Raw genomic sequence first — 21,980 nt, 5'->3', positions numbered from 1 at the left:
GAGAAATGTCCTCTGCATATGCGGCTCTCATTGACTGTGCCCAAATTAATTTAGCAGAAAGGTTATGAATGACTGTTTGTGCCGAAGTGCAGTCGCTTGTGGTGATATATGAAAGCACATTCACCCTGCTTGCTGTGATAGAGGTCATTTTATCATTTACATAACATTGAATGCTTTTAAAGCAAACCCGTGCAAATGGAGTAATATTCTCGCTCCCTCTCCGTCCTACCTTTCCTAGGTAGCTGAATTCAAATGAAACGATATAAAATAGCCAAGAAGGATATCTGATGCTTTTCTTTGTCTAATATCAGTTTCTTGTGTCTGTTTAAAAACTGGAATTGCACCCCCCCCCACCAAAAAAAACCCCAAAACAACAACAAAAAGCGATGCATCTGTCTCTTAAACAACGCTGTCTGATTGAATCTTGATGGACGGCGGTCGTTTGTCCTCGTCAGCAAATGAACAATTGTGCCATATAAATATCAGTGCTGTGGAACTTTCAGGACCTGCAGAGAGAATCTGTTAGCATGTTAAAACTGGCTGTTTGATAATTCCAATAACATATGATGATTAATAGAGAGGACTTGAAAGTGGATTGGGATTGTTTATGTTCGTGTTTCTTAATGCCAGATTCGTATTATATTTAGGACAAGATTAAACCTTAATACCCCCCCAAGGGAAAATAACCCTGCAGGAGGATACTGTAATCGTCAACAAAGGACGGAAAAAAATATACACTCTGTATAAGATTACGGTATGTATTTCTAATGTTTTATTATTTGGTGTAATAGTAACAGGCTGACAAATCATACTGGGGTTTATACAATATTGCAAATGAACGTGCGTCTTGCTAGTTATTTGGGTAAACCGGTCCCATGTGTTGGACGATAGTTTACGTCGTTGTAGTTCACTTGTCCCTCCACTTCTCTAAACGCTCATCTTTCCAAAATAAGCCGTTTATTAATCTTGAACCAGCAAAGTGTCTCCTTGCAGCGTGAAGGTGTTTTTTTGTTGAGTTTGTTAAATTGAAGGCGTAACTGTTTTTTGTTACCTGATTAGGGGGGAAAAGCATCAGGGCCACATAAAAGGAGCAACTTGAACTTCCCCATTAGTCCTCTGTGTTGGTAAACTTTCTCAAATGTGCAACTCCAGAGCCCTGAACAGCATCCAAAAGATGTTTGAAAAAAAGAGAGAGAGAGAGAGACAGAGAAAAAGGTAATCACTATTTACTACTTCACATAAAACTCTTCCGGACTCTGATTCATCAGTAGCCAATGTGGTCTACATTAGAAAGGCCAAACACATTCTCTAAAGTACACACACACTCAGAGCTTGCAGTGTTGTCAAAGTTTTGCCCAGATTTAAAAAGAACACGTCAGATTTTCTCTCCCCTACTTTCATCATCAGACAACCGTCACTTCGGGCTTAACGAGCCGGCCTTCCAGACACCTTTTATGACCAAACTAATTACTAATTACACAAGTGGTCGGCGTGAGCCGCGGCACAACGCCGGCCCTTTTGTTATTTTAATTGTTGATATTTTGGAGAATGGCGCCTCAGTAAATTCTGCCAAGGATGCCCTAGGAGGATGGATGAGCTCTGAATAATTGATCCTGCTTGTGGAAACACACTCGGTGTGTGGTATGGGGGTTGCATAGCGCCGTACATCTCCATTCTCGTTACGGCGGCGCTCTCATTGGGGATTGATGACGAGGTATCTTTCATCGCGCGTCCACCTCTTCCAGCACCCCATCATTAGGACTTCCATTGTCGCCTCTACGCTGGATGAATATGACTGGCAGAGGTGGTCTCCCCCCCCCCCCCCCAATGCTTTGACTAATTACTCCAGCCAATGGTTCCCCTCCTGATGGATTAATGTGTATTGTGTGAATCAGACAGACCCCCCCCCCCCCCCCCCTCTCTTCCATGAGATGAGAGACGAGTGCGTCCTGATTCGGAGCTGTGCGCCATGCACAACCTTGATAATTATTTTCATAGATGAATACCGGTGCAGGCAGGATGATGAAGTGGCCATTTGCGTTCAGAGACTATCACACACAAACACGGAGCGGGGTCTTTGTCACTGGTGAGAAATCTGGTCTTGCACAGACCTCCGCACACACACACACACACACACACCTACACACACACCTACACGCACTCGCACACACACACACACGCACACTTGATTCACTGCTCTGAATATACAATATCTACATTTCCATTCATGCTGTTTTGAAAATATCCCAAACATCTTCCCACATCGTGCTCTCAATGGTCTTCTATGCACTGAATTTACATGCGGACTCAAGATATGAGCAGCGGCAGCCCTCCACTCGTCATCAAGCATTTTGAGACAGAATTCTTTTTCTTCTGTCCAGATAAATCAAATAATCAATGGTTTTCATTTGCCAGGGCATGCCGGGGTTTCAAAGTACCCGCTTGGAAATTGTATTTATTTTCTTGCGTAAAGCTCCTTTCCCTTTGCGAGGCCCCTGTGTGAGCGTTGGTGTTGAACTGAAGATTTGTGAGGAGCCCCCGGCCAGAGCAGCGTTCAAGAGTAGATCACATAAAGTATGGAGGGGTTCTCCCGTCATAGTTTATGCCACTGAAACCATAAACTGTCTTTTACACCTTCACAGGATGCACTGCAGCCAGTTATGAATAAACCTGGTCATGCTTTTGTTTTTATTAGTTGAGAAATGTTTTGAATCAATTAAATCTGGGTTTGCGCCTTTATTTTGTGCTTTTAATCTTTTCAAAAAGGTTAGTCTATGGAATATAAAACCGTTTTGCACCCACATGGTTTTTAGGTAGCACAAATCTTAATTTACTGTATGATTCATGAGAGCGTAGATCCTGCTGGAGTTGTGTTTTCATTTTTTGCACAGCCCAGCAGATTTGAAAAGATTTACAGTATTTTACGAAATCGTAGCAAATAGTTTGGGTGGATTTTAGGAATAACTGCGATTGAACAAATACAAACAAAGTCAACTCCAGGACAAGCCTAGACTAGGATTTTCTTATTTCCTAAAAGTGTTTTCCTCATGAGAACATTTAGTATTAATAAAATGACGATTTGACTTGAGTCACACAGTCGGGATTTAGTCTCACTAAAGACCCAAGCGCATGTTGTTTTCCCCTCCCAACTGACTTGTTAATCATTAACGCATGAGATGTTTTCACAGTTAAAAAGAGTGGCTTTTTGTGCTGCCTAATGCCACATAAACATTTTTGTTTTGCACGAAAAAGTTCTTCAAATTAAAAACCCTTTAAACTGAAAAAGAAACATGTCATGAGAAAAATGATTTTATTACGCTTTGTGGTGCCTCCAAGCCATGGGGGTAATGAATATTTTAGATTGTGTTTTAAATAAACCACTTTCAAAAATAGAAGAGATATTTCATGATAGACAGGTACACAGTGTACACGTGCAATGCTATGTGGCAATGACTCCTCATTAAAAGTTAACACTTTCTTTGCCTTGAGAGCGGAATGATTTACTGACCGGTAAATGGAGATGTGAATTGGGTGCTGTAGACATTGATTAATATTGGTAATGCTATCCACCCCCCCCCCCCCTCCTCTGTGTTTGTAATGGCCTTCTCCTTATCCTGCTAGCCATGAGTCCTGACAAGAGGTATCCCGCTGGGCTTGAAATGAGCCTAGAATGGAGGCATGTGCCCTAGAAGTGTGTGGAAAATGATCACGCTCCTTCCACTGTGATGCACTTACTGCTCAGTTCACCATCTCACAGAGAGAGGAGGAAAAATGAATGAAAAAGGAGCACCGTGGTCTCTTTAGATGGAGATACCGTCATTGTCGAGTCCAATGATTTGGGTTGCAAGCTTGTGTCTAAGGGACTGTTTTTAAAGAGTTATTCTGAGGGTTAAAAAAAAACCCAGCAAACACAATGCTGTCTTTATGTACGCTTGCTCGGACCAAGCGCTAATGCTGTGCTGCTATACCATGCTGGCTGGTAATTGCTAACACATGTGCTACCTCTGTCTCGCTGCAGCCGGCCGAGGGAGTTCTGGCGCCTGGACTACTGGGAGGACGATTTAAGGCGGCGACGTCGCTTCATCAGGAACCCCTCCGGATCCACTCACTCAGAGGCTACGCTCAAAGCCGCGGCCGAACACGGTCAGTCCCATCCACCAAGTCCCCTTCCTGTTGGTTGCGCTCCTTCTTACTCACTTGGTGGTAGCACCAGGTACAAGGTAATAAAAATGAGTCTTTGCGTTGCAATAAAAGATTTATTGCACAACAAGGCTGTAAAATAACACCGTCATTTAGATTTCACAAAGGTAGTTTAATACTCTGCCTCCCATTAGGCAACGCTGGACTAACAATCAACTGTATCTGTAGCGTGCTTTGCTCAGGAATTCAGTTTTCAGCTAAGTGGCTATGAATCAAATGAAATGTGAATTTTTGTCTTTTTTTCTTCGCTGCATAACAGTGGCTTATACCAGTGGTAAGTAGCATTCACGCTCCTATATTTTGTTCCCTTGTTGACATTTTTTTTGTGTTCGACTCAGAGATCATTTTGGGATTCTTGCTTTTTGATGCATTTTCTTACAGAATAGTTTTAGATCAGAGGTAAACATAATAGAATATTCAAATTAAAATGAGTGTTGAGGTGTGTAGTTACGATGAAGTCATTGATTCATTGTGATAAGTTGTATTGGTCCTTCAGCTTAATTAGCAGACTAGTAAACACAGATTGCAGTCTACCGAACATCGTTGAAGAGAGTCCACATTGTACTCTTCAGATGTGTTGAATGGGGTGTGGAAAAAACAACTTTGCCAATACTCTGCTTTTACCCAAAGTACAGCGTTCTCATTTAAACTAAGTGACTACTTCTTCCTTTAGTTGCTATTTAAATAAGGCCGATCAATTTTTCATTGTTTCCGTGCACTTCCCTGTAAAGACAGGTGCTGATTTTCAATAGACATCGTGTGAGAACAACTTAACATTCCCAGCAGTCACTTGTGCCACAATATCTAAATGACACATGTCCCTGCATCAAGGAGTCACATTTCTCTTCTCGAGTGCACGTAATCCCTCATTTCTACAAAGAAATCCAGCACACCACCGGGGTTTGCATCGTCATGCTGGAGCTGCATTTACCAGCTCGATCAAATACTCTCTCCGGTAAACGGCCGTTTCTCCACCAAAAAACGTCCTCAATGTGTCTCCTGCAAAAGTCCCCTTAAATGTGACGACGTTCCCGGAGACAAATGACATGGTGTGACAGGAGTCGATACGAATGTGATCTAAAAAGCAATAAGTGTTGGGGATCACCAGGATCCTGGGAGACCTCTGGTCTGCAGTAATGGCTGCAGCTGGAGGCCGAGGCCAGCTGGTCGCTGCTCTTCTGCTGCAAACCTCTGAATTTAACTTTGTCTCCATCTTAATTCCTCCTTGTTTTCCCTTCAGCTCGTTCATGACAGAGAACAGACACTTATGCTCTGTCGCTGACTTCTTTTAGCTGATGAAAAACTGTTGACGGTGTTCCGTCATTCAGGTATTTGGTCTGGTATTCAATTTTATTCTAAACTATTTATGTGCTGTGTTTATTCTTCACTGGGGGGGAGACAAATTCCTGAAAACATTTAGTTTCAAAGCCAAGTTTGGGTAAAAAAATAATCAGCAGCCAGTTGTGGCAGAGGGTACGCTACCTCGGGAGAGTGTACTGCCCGGCTGAAGTACGAGAATATATCATTAAAATAACTCTTTGACGTTGAAGCCTGCCGGCATCCATTTTCTGATGTAACCTTTCGTCTTGTTTTAGTCGACCCGACATTTGTTACGGAAGTGCAGCTCAAGATGAGAATGCAGGGCTGAGTTTTCAAACGGAGCACAAAGGTCATATCTGGCTGTAATTATATTCATCAGATGCAGAGGGGAAAATGCCGTCTCTCCCCCTAAGAAAATATTTAGTATAAGATCAAGCCTGAATTTACCCTAATTTTCTTGCTACTTGTGGCTGCACTTTTCAAATCTCACGCTTGATCATAAAATTAGAAGCAATGGAAAATATTTAGCATTTTTTTACTGAGTGATCTATTGCAACAAAGTGTTGTTTTTCCTTTTTTTTTCTTTAAAAAGAGGGGAATATGTCTGCATTTGAACATGGAGAAAATGTGCATTTCTGCATTAAGGGTAGGGACAACCGTTATCATTCATACTGCGCCAAGATGACTTCCACAGGAGAGTGTGTGGCTGCCAGTAGGCTTGAGTAGGCTGTTCTGTATTTATGCCTGGAAAGAACCGTCTTTTCCGGGGGATTGATTTGGTCTGGTCCGGGCCCGTGTTCCAGAGGTGGCAGAGTAAATACCTGAAGACTAATGTCTCTGTTCTGGTAATCAATACTCGCCTCATGACCACACTCCTGGCTACGTTCCCGTTAAAAACAAATTTGTTAATTTTGACAATTTAATTGCTGTGACCATGCATGCCTTGAGTTGTATAAGCAGGTAGTTGAACCTCTCAGTCGGGAAATGGGGTCTTGGAAAAGTGTAACCTGTTGGGATTTATGCACCTTTCTGCTCCCCGTGTGATGAGTGATGAGGTTGAAGGGCCCGGCTCGACCTTTTTTTCCTTTTTGTCAATGTGGCGCGTCTGCTCTTTGCATAGATTGTTTTCCGTCGTAGTCTTTTAAAATTACGATTTCATTGAATGCCATTATTAATAAGGTTAATGATTGTTGCAAGTTTGTATCTAAATGTCGTATTATTTATAGCGCTTAATTTTTAGCCAATTCCATATTATACACTTGCATATTTCGATTTTAAATCCAACTGCTAAAAGCTTGTACTCTGAAGGTAACAAGCATGATTCCCCAGACACACACACACACACACACACACACACACACACACACACACACAACCCCGCCAAAACCTCGGACGTGTCAAATTATATGAAGAAAAAAATAAACACTTTCCACTTTCGGAACAGAGAAGTTAGCGCGTAGCCTGTCACTTATCTGCACGTTTCTTTTGTGTGTGACATGAACAGAATAGCTTTCCTTGCTACACTCCAGCTGACTGGTCAGTGTTTTTGTTTCACTTACTTCAGTGTATATTATAGTGAGGAACTATTAATAACTTGTGCTTGAGGGTAATAGAAGGAGCATGGATCAGCCCAGTCTCGAGGTTGAGTTGCATCAGACTGTGTGTGAGGCTTAATACTCTGTTAGTAGTACAGTACTTGGGGTTGAGCGTTGCTGAGCATGTTGACGGTGAAATTCATCGAAGTTCAGATACATCTCTGTATTTTAAGCTGGTGATAAGTCTTCTGTCCACTTGCTCGGTGTGAATACAATGGCATGTGGTACGTATTAGAGGAGCTGGTAGTAATTTCAGCGCTGCTAACTAAAGAATCCTCCAGGGAGGCTTAATTACAGGAAGACCATTCTAAATATCAGTGAGCTGCATATTTTCCATGACGAGACATTTTTTATCCTAGCTCCTCCAGCAGATTCAAAATATGTTGCCACATGACGCGGCTGTGCATTTGTAGGAAGTGCAATTGATTTCAGGTGATGATGAAGGAAAAAATGTGTGTTCAGCGTCTCACTGGATTAAAACTGTGTTGCTTTCACCAGAATGTGGGATTAGAAAACGTACACAGAAGCAGCGAAAGCTCCGGCTATTTCGCCAGCTATGTTTACAAAGAGGGAGGGCGTGCCAGCTCGTCTTTGTGCCGTGGCCTTGTGTCTGTGGATCCTCATCATGCACCACTGGGGAATGCAGGGCTCTGTAAATGTTTGCAGATTAACATTTTTTCTTAAATAATCCATTGGGAACCTCAAGTCATGTTGAGTCGAGATCAAAACGGGCAGTGTGTGAACCCTTGTTTTGTTTCAAAATGAATGTTCGAATAATCTTTGCGTTAAATGGTGTTTTGTTTTGATGCATTTAGGGTTTGCATCATGTCTGTCTTTAGTCTGCCTCGTGTTTTCAGTTTGTCTGCCTGCTCGTAGCTCTAGAAGTCTGAAAATGCGACACAAGTCAGCATGGCTGCTCTGCTGAATGTAGGTTAAACGGCAGTGCTTAGTTTTATCAGAGGCTAAACCTGCTATACTTATAACAAAGCTGACCTTTTTCTGTTTGAAAAAGCTTTGAAAGCCAACAAAGATGTTTCTCTAAATTCATGAATTACTTTAATAATTAGTCTCAAATTCTGAAAATATAGATTCAATTCAAATTCTGATTTGATGTGAGGTTGTTAGGCTTATCCCTGATTTGAATGGACAGCCTTCTCTTTATTTACCACACCACCACTATGGTTGTAGTTTGTAGAAATGAAGCTGATGGCTCATATTGGAGGACAACACCTTTTTATTAGTCAATCTAAATATAATATTTCCACTGTCATGGTTTATTGTTTGTAATGGCTGCTTTGATTTGCTGTTTTTAAAGAGAAAAGCTGAATCGGTGTTTTTGTTTCGGTTAAAAATAAAATTTGCTCAAACATTTGATCATTTCAACTTTGAAAGCCATCAAACAGTGCACTGAATCAATGTAAAAAAATATGCTTGGTTTTTTATGTATTGTATGCATATCTTATATTATAATACTAAAAATGAAATGCCCCCTTTCCCCCTCCAGTGTCCGAGGAGGATGTTCTCAAAGGCAAGCAGTCCATCAGGAGCCAGGCTCTGGGAAATCAAAACTCAGAGAGTGAGACATTGCTTGACGGAGACGATGACACTCTGTCATCCCTGGAGGAGAAGGACCTGGAGAACTTAACGGGTAAAGGAACGGCTCACTCTCTTCCCCTCTCATCCCTCCTGCTGCACTGTTTGTCCTGCAGCTCAAACTAAATAAAGAAACGTGCTCGTTGTCATTTTCATGGAGCTTAAAATCCTGCATATGCAGTGCCACTGTTGAGAATAGTGCGTTAGAGCACTTTGTCTTGTGCACCACATCTCCCATAGGATTTCATATTTCCCCCATGATGTTGCTGTTTTGCTTTAATATCAGTGTGTTGTTTAGATAAGAAGCCTTCTGTACAAGTAAAAAAAAAAAAAAAAGACTTAGCCTGGAATGGGACATTATCTGCAGCATAGCCTAAATAAAACCTCTCCTCAAGAGCCTGATGAAATGACGTCAGCACAACCTTATATTATACTTTATCCAGCTCACGATGTTGCCAGTCCTTTGTTGCTTTAGAGCCGTCTGATATTTAAAGATTCCTAATTAAATATAATTTAGTCCGCAAATCGGATTGCAGTGTAATCCGCATTTTTTTTTCCTGTATGTGCAGTGACAGCGCTCACCAGACTAAGCTGCATTAATGGGGTTCAGAGTGCTATTATAATAACGCAACTGGAGGACAATAGGATTAAACGTTGAATGCTGTCTAATAAAGTGATGTGTGAGAATGGAGTCGGGAGAGCTTCAGCTTCTCGTTTTAAGCAGCTGTCTGCTTCAGGTGTAATTGAATGTCTTTGACTTGAATGGAACTAACAAAAAAAAAAAAAATGTTATTTCAACCCACGGATAACATGTCAGTACTCACGGGGTTCACGAGCGGCAGAGGGATGAATAAATATATGTATGTGTATTCCATCCGTTTGCACGAGTGCGCGGGCGCTCAGGGAAATCAAGCCGGGCTCCGAGCCTCGTTTCTCCGCAGCGCACATCTGCAAATACAATGGCTCATATGTGTGCAGGGCCGGGCAGAGCTCACAGCCACAGCTCCCCTGAGCCGGAGGCTCATTGTCATATACTGGCATAAATTAAGATTGATGAGAGATTAAACGGAGCTTCTTTCAACCGCCCGCAATCAATGCGTCCTGACTGACAGTCGAGTTCTGACAATTATGTCGCAAAGTTGCACACTGTTTATCGTTTATTTTAGTGCGAGTTTTAACATATAGGCCTGTAATGTTATTTAGATAGATATGTATCATACAGTGGGCAGCTATTTTTCTTAGCTCAATTTGAACTCATTGTTTAATTGTATATTATCTCGGAGAAAAACGACTGACGGTGTTTGAAGTAGCCGTATAGCAATTTGAATATACCGCAACTCTCATGCAAATAGTTGTATGTAAACATTATTTCTGAAAGAATCACTCTGAACTTTCAAAATAGAACCAGAGGATCGTTATCTTTGGCGTGTTTATGTTAACATCCGTATTAACGAACCACGTGCCGGATTGAAGGCCCCCGCTGTCTTTCCAACAGGCAAACAAACCGCTCAGTGTAATCCCTTGTTGAGTTTTATATGTTTACCTTTGCTGCGTAAAAGCAGCGAATCCCCCCCTCCACTTCGGAGACACGTGTCTCTGACCGACATGTGTCTGTCCTCCAGGCCCAGTAAACGTGAGCACCAGCGCTCAGCTGGTGGCTCCGGCCGTGGTGGTGAAAGGCACGCTGTCCATCACCGCCTCCGAGCTCTACTTCGAGGTGGACGAAGACGAGCCGGGCTTCAAAGCCATCGATCCAAAGGTAAGAGACTCGAGCTCCATTGATCACGTCTCGAATTGTCAAAACGTTTTGAAGCCATGCTCGAACTTCCTTTAAATACTGTGCAGGCTGACGAACACAGTATGTTTCACAACCACGTGCTATTTAAAATGCATTTAAAAGCAGACATGCGTGTGTTGAACACCTGGTGATGTTGTGGCAAAGACGAGATGAATGTCTGTCTGAAGTTACAATGTGACTATTTTAAATGAAATGGGGGAATAAATATTTACCGCATGTTTTTTCTTCATGAATATTTTCTAAAGTAAATGTAACATTTATATTAAGTGGGAATAATAAATCCCGTTTTTTGTGATAGATAAACAAATTATCAAACTTGATATGGGTAAAACATAACGGCACATGGATCAGGCCTTCCCATTAGTAATCAGGATTTTTTTCATAGTAAACTGATTTAAAAAATAAATGAATACATTGCACGTAATTAGGGCTCCAATTAAAAAAAGAGATATAGTAAAATTTGGAATAATATCGATAATTCTTCATGTTTGCTAAGGCAGACTGCTGACCCACAGGTGGTTGTTTTTGTTCAGTTGAACACTGCATGAAATGATCTGATTTGTTTTTAAACATGTATCGTTGCGTATTTAAATATGTTGATTTTAATAACATGCGAATTTATTTGAATGTGATTTTTGTTTTAGAATCTATTGTTAAAAATCCTCTACAATAAAGGTGTCGTATACGATAGCACTGCGCTATCTAAAACCCTATGCATGAAACAGATTAAGGCTTCGGTTTGTCTGCAGGCCCTGTTAAAGCAGAGAGATGCTCCCAGGCCTATATATTAACACGAGTCCGTTGATTTACATTCATTCGAAAATCCTTTCGAGCCTGTCGCTGTAAAAAAAATAACGTGAAGTCGGCGGTGCACATTTGTTCTTTAAATGCAGCAAACGCTTCCATTTTTCTTTTCCCAGGTCAGCTGTCTCTCGTCAAAATGAATCATTGAATGATTATCTTCATCAGACAATAGCAACAAATAAAATGCAACAGATGTGCCTGTCATATCAGCTGTCAAAACACGCCAAGACACGAGGCCAAGTTGTAATTTAATTTGCAACATTTTATTAACATTTCTTTTAAAGTCACATAATGAAAAAAATTGAACTTGGCACGCTACATTTTTCTTTCACTTCACGATTTTGTGCATTTATTTAAATAAAAGTTTCTTCACTTTGTGAAAACATTTAAAGAAGACAACTGAAAGTCATTACATTTATCTGAAAATGTACCTTCACTTTCTCTCTGGCAGTGGCCCAATTGCTCTATTTAAAAAGGGTTTTGTGGTTTGCTCGCTGCATTATTTTTCTTACTGATTTGTTTTTTTTTTGTTCACATTGCTTCGAGAATCATTTGCAGAATCGTATTTGTCCTCAGAAGTTTTTTGTTTTTGTTTTTTTTATCCCAAAATGTCTCTTCGGCTCTGTCTCGACAATCACTTTATAGTTTGTCCAAACTTTTAGCGTTGGTGAGGATTTCCCTCGCTAGTCTCCACGCCTGCTTAGCAGCAGCCTCCAGGGCCGAGTGAGGCTTTCCCTGAAACAAGTCCAAGTTTGGCAAGAAGTAGTGGGGACATCTGCGGCACTGCAGACAGGATATGAGCTGCAGCAGGATGCCGTTCAGTCGGTCTCCGAGGCAAGACTCGTCCCAGTCGGTCTCTCTCGGGTGTTTCTCGCACTCGTACAGCAGCAGGGTCTTCATGTGGTAGTTTTGGAGCGGCTGTCCCGGGAGCTCCAGGTGACGGTCCCTCAAAGTCTTCAGCACGGACAGGCACTTCTTCCTGCAGCCGGCCATTAGCAGCCTGTTCTCCGCCTCGCTGAACTGCAGCACCCAGGCGTCGCTCTCCGCGGAGCTCTGCTTCCCCGTTAACGAGTAGCACTCTTTGGAGAGGAGGTTAAACCCCTCGGCTTTGACTTCCGCTACTCGGTTAGGACCGGGCCAGGGGATGTGTGGCATGGGCCACTGCGCCGCGCTCCGAGGCCAAATCCCAGTGCACTTGAACGCGGGCGTGATCTGCACCACGTACCTCTCCCTGATCCTTAGTCTGACCTCGCTGGTGTCCGCCACCATCTTTACCACGTCGCGGTAGCTGCATTTGTCCACGGCCTGTGCCACCAGAGTCTGGAACCTGGAGCGGATCTTTCTGGCCGATAGGTAGCCCGAGGCGGTGATGAACTCGACCCACAGCGACATGCTCCGTTTACGGCCATCGCTCAGCTTCAGCACCGCGCAGCCGGGCAAGGAGCCGTCATCCACGAAGTTGAACACCCCCATTTGGTTGAGGTAAAGCACCACCTCAAACTCATTGGGGGAGATGACCTCCATCCCCTCGAAGCGCGCATCTATCTCGCTGAGGGAGCTGATGAACCGGGGCTCCTGCACCTCCACCTCCTTCAGAACATCCGACACCACTTTACAAACCTCCCGGATGGTCTTTGCAATGGCCGCTTTGCGAGCTTGGCATCTCTCGTTGTGATATTTGTTGAGCTGGTAAACCAGCTTTGCCTGCGTCGCGATCATGTTCGGGCAGAGGTCCGGGCTGTACACCGGGGAGTCGCAGTAGGTTGACGGATCCAATGCTTACCGGTACAGCCAGAGGCAGACGCTTCCCCGTGCAGGAAAAAGTGTGTGATCAAAAGTTATTTGGCTTTGAGCAGCGGATGGACGTCAGCGTGAGGAGGAGGAAACGGATAGGGATGCAACGGTATTAGCCCTGCTAACTATCAGTCCAACCCAACATCACTTCCAGCGCCGATAGGTAGAGTCGTATTCAGGCTGCGGGTCACCATCCGGGTCCTGGGCTGCAGACGCTAAAGGCTAACATCGCCTACAGTGACCATCTCCTCTTGCTGTTTATTCTCTCCTCTGCGTCCCCGCTCACTTTATCGTCCACACTCAGCTGTGAGCTGGACTTGTGTAGTTTATGAATGGTTCCTTTCGCAAGAGTGAAAGGGGTCGGGCTTCTTCTCCTGCAATCATGTGCGGAGCTGTCAGTGCGGGCAGCCAATCGGAGCACGAGGAACTCCAGTCAAGCCTCGGCAGCATCGGGCGCGCGGAGCTGGTGTCGACTGCTCCCAATCCGACACAGGAACTCACAACCCTATAGGTTTATACGGGCAGATTCAAGTGTATACTCTTCAAGACTTGCAGCAGTAAAACATTTATTTTTCAGTGTTGCTCTTTGTGCGTAATTTACCCGGTGCGTATGAGTGACAGCCTTTAACTTTGCACTGTTATAAGTCTCTTTTTCTCTCCGTTTTCCCGTGTTTTTCTCATATGTGAAAGGCTCTGTAATGGCAACGTTTTTTCTCTCATTGACAGCAAGTATCGTTTATTGTCATCCATTACGCAGTATGTCATTTTTATCATAAGAAGTCTGAAAATGTATAACATCTATCAATCGATGCAAATCCGTGCGATTTCCCTTTTTCTAATTAGCGCGAGACATGGTCAGTTGGTCACTATTTGGAAATTGAATTACTATTTGGAAATTTAATTATAACTTTATAAATACAACTAATGCAACTAATTCATGCCATTGTTTACTTATTCTCTTCATTTAAGACCGGTTATACATCCCTTTCATTTTTAGTGATTGTGGTTTTTATCACATTCATGTAAAATTGTATATTTGTTTATAAACTCTAAATATGTCGTGCTGTTCAATATAGTTCAGCAGCTTTCTTTTTTAATGCAAGTTTAAAATAGTAATTGTGTCGCGTGCACCTGCAGCATATGCTCAGATATACGCTTGAATATCGACCGAAACTAACTGGAACGATCAGATAAATGAACGCCAGTGATACACCAGATAGACCTTTTTAACTAATCAATTGATTTAAAATTGAATATTTAGTGTTATTTACACAGTCGATATTTTGGATTGAGCCAAATAACTGAAAACAAGATTTGTGTCCGCGGCTTCCGACGCACACATCTACACACACGAGCGCGCGCGCGGTAATTTGCCCGTGGGTTTATCGCCCTGAACGTTGTCCATGCTGAATAATTTAACCATGGGTCTCTCCAACGGTGTAATTGAAGTCCCCTTGTCACCCAGACTTCATGTTGGAGGACTAAAGAAGTCATTACATTCTCCCACAGACAAGCGGCTGCGGTGCGAGACATATTTAGCAGGCTGGGAATATAAAAATAATCCGGAGTGAAAAATCTTATGCAATGTTTGGGCGAGGTATTGTTGCAGCCATTACCTTTGCAGTCCTTTAACACGTGTCTGCTATTTAACGAGGTCGCAGTCATTATAAGCTCTTGCGCACAATTAAATGGAGTTTTTCCCGCTACTTTTACATCTCTATTCTTTCAAGGCTCATGTTAAATACGTGCTGTCATTTTAAGTGATTATCTTTTTTTGAGCAGCAAAACCTGCCACTTCCTCACTAGCGACATTAGGCTCAAACTTTTATATTCAATCTTATAATTTCAGAAAATAAATCAGACTTACAGTAATGAGCAGACACCTCAGTCTGTAATATGTTAAATTGCTTCCTTGAAGTCTTGATCACAGACAATATGGTGAACTGTATAGCTACATGGAAAAATGTCTTAATATTTTCTGTTTGCAGAAACTGCAATCCCGAGGCCATAGAAACCAAACACCGCTATATTTGTGCAAATGAAATACAAATACAAATATGCATGAATGTCGTGACACTTGTTACAGCAGTAATGTTACATAATGCACAATATTAATTCAGCAATGATTTCCAGAAACTCATTTACTGATATGAAGTAGCCAACTATGCAAGTAAGCCACAAACATTTCAGAAGAGGCAAAGATGAATGAGCCCCCCCCCCCCCCCCTTCATAGTGACACATTCTCTGGACTTCATCATGTAGCTTTTTGCGAGTGCTGATGAGTCTTTAGGGAGTGTAAAGTAACTTATGATAAAAGAAATGTAGAATTTATTATTTCGTGCAGTTTGGAAGACCTGCTGAATATTTGAGCTCATGTCAACAAATACGCTTTAAATTCAAAAATTAAAACGCATTCAATACGATTTTTATGGGATCGCATCATATTTGTTTTCTTCTTTAAAGACAGCAACTTGTTTATTTTATTATATACCATGTGTCAATAACATACAAATATTGTGCACAGTTTTCTATCAATAGGTTTGACTTGGAAGGGACTGTTTGCCCATCTAGAATAATTAATTTAACTTTAGTTTTCCCCACCAAGAAAAAAACATTCAAGGTGAAACATTACCGACGAGTATTAGCTTGTGTGTCCTGACTGTTGAATTTGATGGACAAGCGCCGCACATCTATTTGGATGTTGTTCCTAGAACTACCGGAGTATCTAGAGAAACTGTGGCAAGAAAAGCAACAGTTGACTTATTGGGAGATTTTTCAATAAATAATTGAAATTTGACTGAGTTAAACTATTTGGCATTCCTTTCCTCCGCATCTTACTCAAGTAAAACGTGAGTTATCTTAATGTTTAAAAATTAGGAAAAAGATAGAACCCGAAAGAAATAACTGAGAAAAAAATGTCTGGCTGTCTGATTTGACTCTTTATTACCAAGCGCACAGCTCCTGAGAGATTAATCGACTTGGAGAGCAAGTGTCCAAATATTATGAAGGACATGCTAACTGTAATTTAATGAAATCTACGACGGCAAGCAAAACGCATCATGAATCCATTTTGGTGTGCCTTTCATACCACATGTTCAGTAACTGTGTTCATTTTTGTTTTATTGCAACGTAGAATAGACCGGATACAGTGGACTTTATGAGATCTATTTTACGAGTTAAAATGTAAAGGTCAGCCTTATCTCAGAAAACTGTATCTACCGTTTGCGTGCCTTGCAGTCGTAGGTGGATAGTTTTTAGTTTTTATTCCATCTATTTCTTCTCAAATTATTCCCCTTTTCATAATAAGCATATGTACAATGACAAAGGGCACCTCACTCATTCATCCATTCTTGCTGCTTCTTTGTGCCCTTTATACTGAAAACGTTGAGAATTATCTGTGGTGCCTGAAGAGTCCCCCCCCCCCCCCCCCTGGTTAATATTGACTGGAGAAAAGATCAGGGGCCTGTCAGAGAGCTCTTTGATCTGAGTCTGTGTGACGACTCCACCGTGATCCCCTCCCGAGCACAAAACAGTGTCCATGCCAGTGCAAATCTCTGCCAGCTGATGAGTAACCTCACCGCCTCTCATCTTTTGTTTTTCTCTTCTTCTGTCCTTGCTCTGGCCGTCGGTCCTACGGTCTCTGCTTTATTCTTCTTTTCCCTCTCCCTCCAGATTACACTGAGTACCCCCAGGTGGCTCAGTGCTGTGTACACTACACTGTTTCCATTAGAGGGTTTACAATCAGGAAAACAACCTCAAAGACAGCATTTGTCTTTCAAACATATTTGAAACGTATTTGCTCCCTTTTATGTGACTATTCTGTTTCATGAAAAAAACATTGTAGAAAATTTGAGTTTCAGTCATAATTTGGTCAGTCTTGTTCATCTACTTGTTGACAGTACTATACTGTACATGTGACCAATACAATATACTTACAATGACCGTGGTCCTTGCAATACTTCTCTAAATGTTATATTTTATGGCTTGGTAGGACATTAGAAGATATTTGAAGAAGGCAATAGAAAGTTTCCTCCCTTGTTTTGAGTTAGTGTGCTTTGTAATTCCAAGTGAGTGATGGGGGGGGGGTGTCGAGGCTTGGCATTTTTTGGTACATGCTGTTTTTCCCTTTTCCTCTCTCTGGAATCATCATGATCGGTGCTGGGAGAGTGGCTTAGTACCGAACAATACATGCACATGTGCACATAGACCGACATCGGCACACATGTGAACTGAGCGAGTACATTTTGATGCACATTTTGTTGCCGTCTCCTAAACCCGGGTGGACCCAGCTGCTCCCTCCATAGAGGGCTCAAAGTAAATCATCGCAGGCAACTAATTGCCTGGCAGGCCTCTGCATCTGCTCGGCAGATAGCAGAACTGATGAAGTCACGCAGCAGATGTGTGTGTTGCCTGTGTGTCGGTACGCGTGTTTGTGTTTAGCGGTTCCCTCTCTGCGTTTAGACACAAGCCATCAATATTGCATGTGGAGTTATTGTTGCTGAGCCACTCCTGGAGACTACTAATATTGCATGAATGAGGAAGTGAAATTCGCTCTACTCATCTGATTGGTCAAAGGAAATACCAGTAAGAACCTGATTGGAGGAACCCTCCCTTAGATCCTCATTGCACTGTGAGTGTAGTATAAACTGTTCTTGTGTCCAGATAGCAAACTACTGACGACTATTAACTCTTTCTAACTGTGGATTGAGTATGTAGTTCTTTCACGGTGGCAAAATAAATAATGGCATTCACATTAAAGTCATATTATTCCTGATTGTGGTTTTGATTTACAATGTCCCACAATCCATCACACACTGGAAATGACAAAGCAGAATAAAAAGTGAAAATGTTGAGGATGGTGTGACCGCTTCAGCAACATATTGTAAAATACAGAAAGTAAGTTAAAAATATATTGAAAAAGTTTATCTTTTTCTTTATGAACTTTTCAAATGTTTAAGCCTCCGATTGAAGTTGTGACTTGACTTGTATACTCAGTCAGTATAGAAAGGAAAAGTACACGTAATTGTTATTGGACTAACTCCAAAATGTTGCATTGTCAACTGTAATACATTACATGTAGTTCATTAGTATGCTACTGGGACACATTTAGGGAGCAATTCATTGATGGAGAAATTATTGAAATGATCACTTACTGGGCCACTCAACGATGTGACAATCAATCACAGAAAAAAAGGTACTTCTAAAGACTGTTAAAAAAAATCATGTCATGTACCTAATGGCGTGTTACAATGATATACAGTACGTGTATACTGTTCCAAACCAAATATCACACTATGTTGGAATACTCATACTTTGAATCTGTTATTTTGCCTCATATGACCTTCTCAGTTTTTGTTCTATGCTGTAATTACCTGTAAAACCCAGCTGATGGAAGTTTAACTGTGTTGCTCTTTCTGAATCCTGTGGAGATCTACACCATTTCCAAAAAGTTTTAGCCAAAGCCAAGTTAGAAAAACATTTTGGAAAGAACACCAGTAAATTTCTCCTAAAGGTCAGTGTCCAACCTTGGACTACGCAACGATGAAACCCCCGTTGAGACGACATTGGTAACTCTAATGAGTGGGGTGGTGACGGCTTCTCGGGGTTGGCTGGAGTGGCTGAATGGATGGTCTCTCAGTCAAAGAGAACCACCGCGGTGTTATGTAGCAACCAGTCCCATACCGTTAAGCTCTCCCTAAAGTGTCAAACTGCTGGCACCCTCCCCCCCCCTCCCCTCCTCCTGCTCGCTCCACCAAACTCTCATGGTCACCAGGGACGACCTTCGGCTGCAGCTGCCAATCACAAAGAGCCATGGCAGCAAGAGGTCTCTGAGAGAGGAGCCTATTGATTTTCCAGTTAGAGCCTAAGTAGTGTGTGCTATAGGACTAACGGACAGCCCAAGCAGGTATGTCATTATCAATGAGCCCAAGGAAACGGATCCCCTCACTCTCACTCATTCATATTGGCCTCCTTCCCTCCCTTGTTCCCTCCCTCGGCCTCTCCTTCGTGCCGCTTCACCATCCGTTCCCTCCGCTCTCCTCGTCCGCTCTGACAGAGTGCATCCTGGGATGGTCAATAAATCGCTCAGCCACACCACGACAACAACCGGCGGAGTGATGGGTTGGGATGACCTTCTTTCTCTTTCCTTCCCTTCTTTCCTTCACGATTTCCCTGTCTGTTCCTCCCTGGTTGCCAGGTACAGTGATTACAGCACCTGTGAGACATGAAACATTTCCTTACCGGAGACGCACTCATTGGCATCGCAGCAGTCATGTATTCCTCCCTGATTTTCTCTTTCTCGAATCCTAAACATCCAGGGTCAGTTTAATCACAAGCATCATTCCCCGCAGCCCAGTTTGGCTCATCCAGTCATCAGGAAACCCAATTATTATCATGCTGCTCCTCTCGATTTGCCTCACTGCTTATGTCAAGTCACAGTCCGAGCTTCGGGAGCTGCTCAACATAAAGACATGTGCAAACAATTACAAATGATTTAGGCCAATTCGAGGAGATAAGGCCAAATAAAGGTTTAAAGCTTCCTGAAGTGAGTTTCTGTTCCCCAGTAGAGCAGTAAAGTCTTGCTACCTTTTTTACTGTCTCTTTAGCTTTATCTGTGTCTCCCTAACACGAAATGCATATGTAAACCACCTCCTCTACATGTCTGTGATATGGCCTCTCGTATTACGGTCCAGTTGTTTGAGTGAGGTTGTATCAGCGATGCCTTACTCATTCTGTAGGGATGAGGTCAGCCGTCCCCTGGCCATATGTTGGGTGTTTAAGACTGATGGAGGAAGACTTGTTACTGATGGGCCTCAAAGCTTTGAAAAAGCCTAAATACTCTCTTATCCTTTTGCTCATGGTCTTTGTACTTGTCAGATATCCTCTGGAATTTGACTATTGACAGACTTTAAGATCAACGGAAATACATGTGCACAATTCAAGATGATTCCTTTTCTTTTGTGAGTTAAGGTAAGCCTGACTTTTCCTTAACAGTGAGGTTGACACTTTAGGTTTTTAGTGAAATATCTCAACTATTGGGTGGATAACCATGACATTTTATTCAGACATTCATGGTCCCCGTAGGATGAGTCCTTCTGTCTTTGAAGATCCCCTGAATATTCATTTAGGGCCACTATTGGGTCAACGTTTTTGCTTATCCAGTAATATTAATCAACCTTTATCACATGAATTAGCACCAAATGTTGCACAGACATTCATGGTTTCCAGATGATGAATCCTAATTAACTGTAGTGATACTCTGACTTTCCGCTTGTGCCACAACAAGTTTGACTTTTTGGGTTTTAAGTGGGTCGTCACGACAACCATTGGATGCATCAATATAGACAATCATCACTTGCAGGATGAATTGTAATCATTTTTATGACCCCTTAACTTTTTACGTAGCGCCTTCATCAGGACATTTGAATCAATGTGATACTTAAGTTCTTCAAAACAATTGGCATTTCCTTCAGCCTCAGCTGTACTTTGCGTTTAGTTCTAATTCGCAAATGTTAGCATGCTAACATGCAAAACAGAGATTTAACTCGAAGCACCTCGTGACAAAGTATAGCCTCACAGAACAGGTAGCATGACTGCAGACTCGTAAGACTTTTTTTAGCCTCGACGAGATGTAAACCGTGCATCTTGTGCAAAGCAGGTACATGAATCTCTGCAGTGAGTTGTAACCAGGTAGGACATGTCGAGGAAAGACGATTGCCACATTGGCAATCGCATAAAGAACCATTAGACACTGTCATCTCGCCACCTAATGATGACTAATGTCTCCCTTCCAATTGCTCTTCCCTCCCACACAAGCACACAAACAACTACCCCATCTCCTTTCACCAGTAAACATGCTCGGCCTCTCTCTATCCCTCTGTTTGTGACCTGACTTTGGACCTCAACACAACCACAGACCACTGTGGCCGAGACCCGGCTCACACTTAACCAAGCACCTCCAGACAAAGAGCTGCCACCCCCTCTTTGCACCTGAGCCTATAGCCCCCTCCATCATGCTCCATCTCTGGGTTTGACTGGGCCAGTCAGGGGGCAGGTGCCTCCCCTCCCTTCCTTTGATTGATCCCCTCTCTCCATCATTTATTCCCTTCGTCTGCCTCTGTCACACGTGTCACAGGCAACACACCAGCCTGATGGATAGACCTGTTTATGGATGCCAGTCTGCCTGGTAGGCTACTGATATTACAATCGGCACCTGTGTACCTGCTGTTCACCCAAGCCTCTGTTATTCAGCTGAGGTCAGAGCGACAGCCGGCTCCAATTGAAAAATCGATGTCCAGCCCGGCATATTTGAAATTGGAATTGTAAATGTGCTCTTGGTTTGTCAAAAAGGTCTGCGCTGCATTTCAAATGATACAACTAGATCCATATGTTGGAGGATTTGAGTTAATGTGTGTTGTTGGGCTTCCTTTTATCAGTATTTCTAATCTTAGAATGCCTCATAAATATGAAGCCAAAATGACAGGACTAGGACATAATATATTTATCACAGCTGTTAATTCCTAATATAAATCAAGAGTCATTCAAACCAGATGTATTTGTTTTTATAAGGTAAGCTGATAGCACTGTTGTGTACAGATATCTCGTGCGCCGGAGAGCAGAATGTTACATTGCTGAATGCTGGTGCCTCCGTTGCCATAATGGTTAATGAGCCATCCAGTCTGGTTGAAATGGCACATCCACAGGGACATTCTGCAGATTACTCACTCATCCAACACTCATTTCTAGCTGACATCAGCACAACCAAGCTTTACTTCTGCTCTGTGGAAAGAAGACAGTAGAATGAGATGCAGTATAATTAGATTTGTACACACATCTGCACAATAGATTGCAGACAGTCAAAGTTAGAGTGTAGTGTC

At 42.4% G+C, this 21,980-nt stretch overlaps 2 protein-coding genes across 2 annotated transcripts in view; one reads left to right on the top strand and one right to left on the bottom strand.

Annotated features, from left to right (window-relative positions):
• The window catches only part of lrba (LPS-responsive vesicle trafficking, beach and anchor containing), a 170,130-nt gene that overhangs the window by 90,642 nt on the left and 57,508 nt on the right, over positions 1–21,980 (top strand). The window contains exons 37-39 of the mRNA XM_079278784.1: positions 4,019–4,143; positions 8,620–8,763; positions 10,331–10,467. Coding sequence (XP_079134910.1) covers positions 4,019–4,143; positions 8,620–8,763; positions 10,331–10,467 — 406 coding nt within the window. The remainder of the gene's footprint in view (positions 1–4,018; positions 4,144–8,619; positions 8,764–10,330; positions 10,468–21,980) is intronic.
• Positions 11,540–13,390, bottom strand: mab21l2 (mab-21-like 2). Its single transcript, XM_079278783.1, has one exon. It carries the CDS (start codon positions 13,027–13,029, stop codon positions 11,950–11,952), a length of 1,080 nt encoding a protein of 359 aa, XP_079134909.1. The 5' UTR covers positions 13,030–13,390; the 3' UTR covers positions 11,540–11,949.

This window comes from Melanostigma gelatinosum (genome assembly GCF_949748355.1).
Source record: "Melanostigma gelatinosum genome assembly, chromosome: 11".
Taxonomy (NCBI): Eukaryota; Metazoa; Chordata; class Actinopteri; order Perciformes; family Zoarcidae; genus Melanostigma; species Melanostigma gelatinosum.
This window is presented reverse-complemented; position numbering and strand designations above follow the sequence as displayed.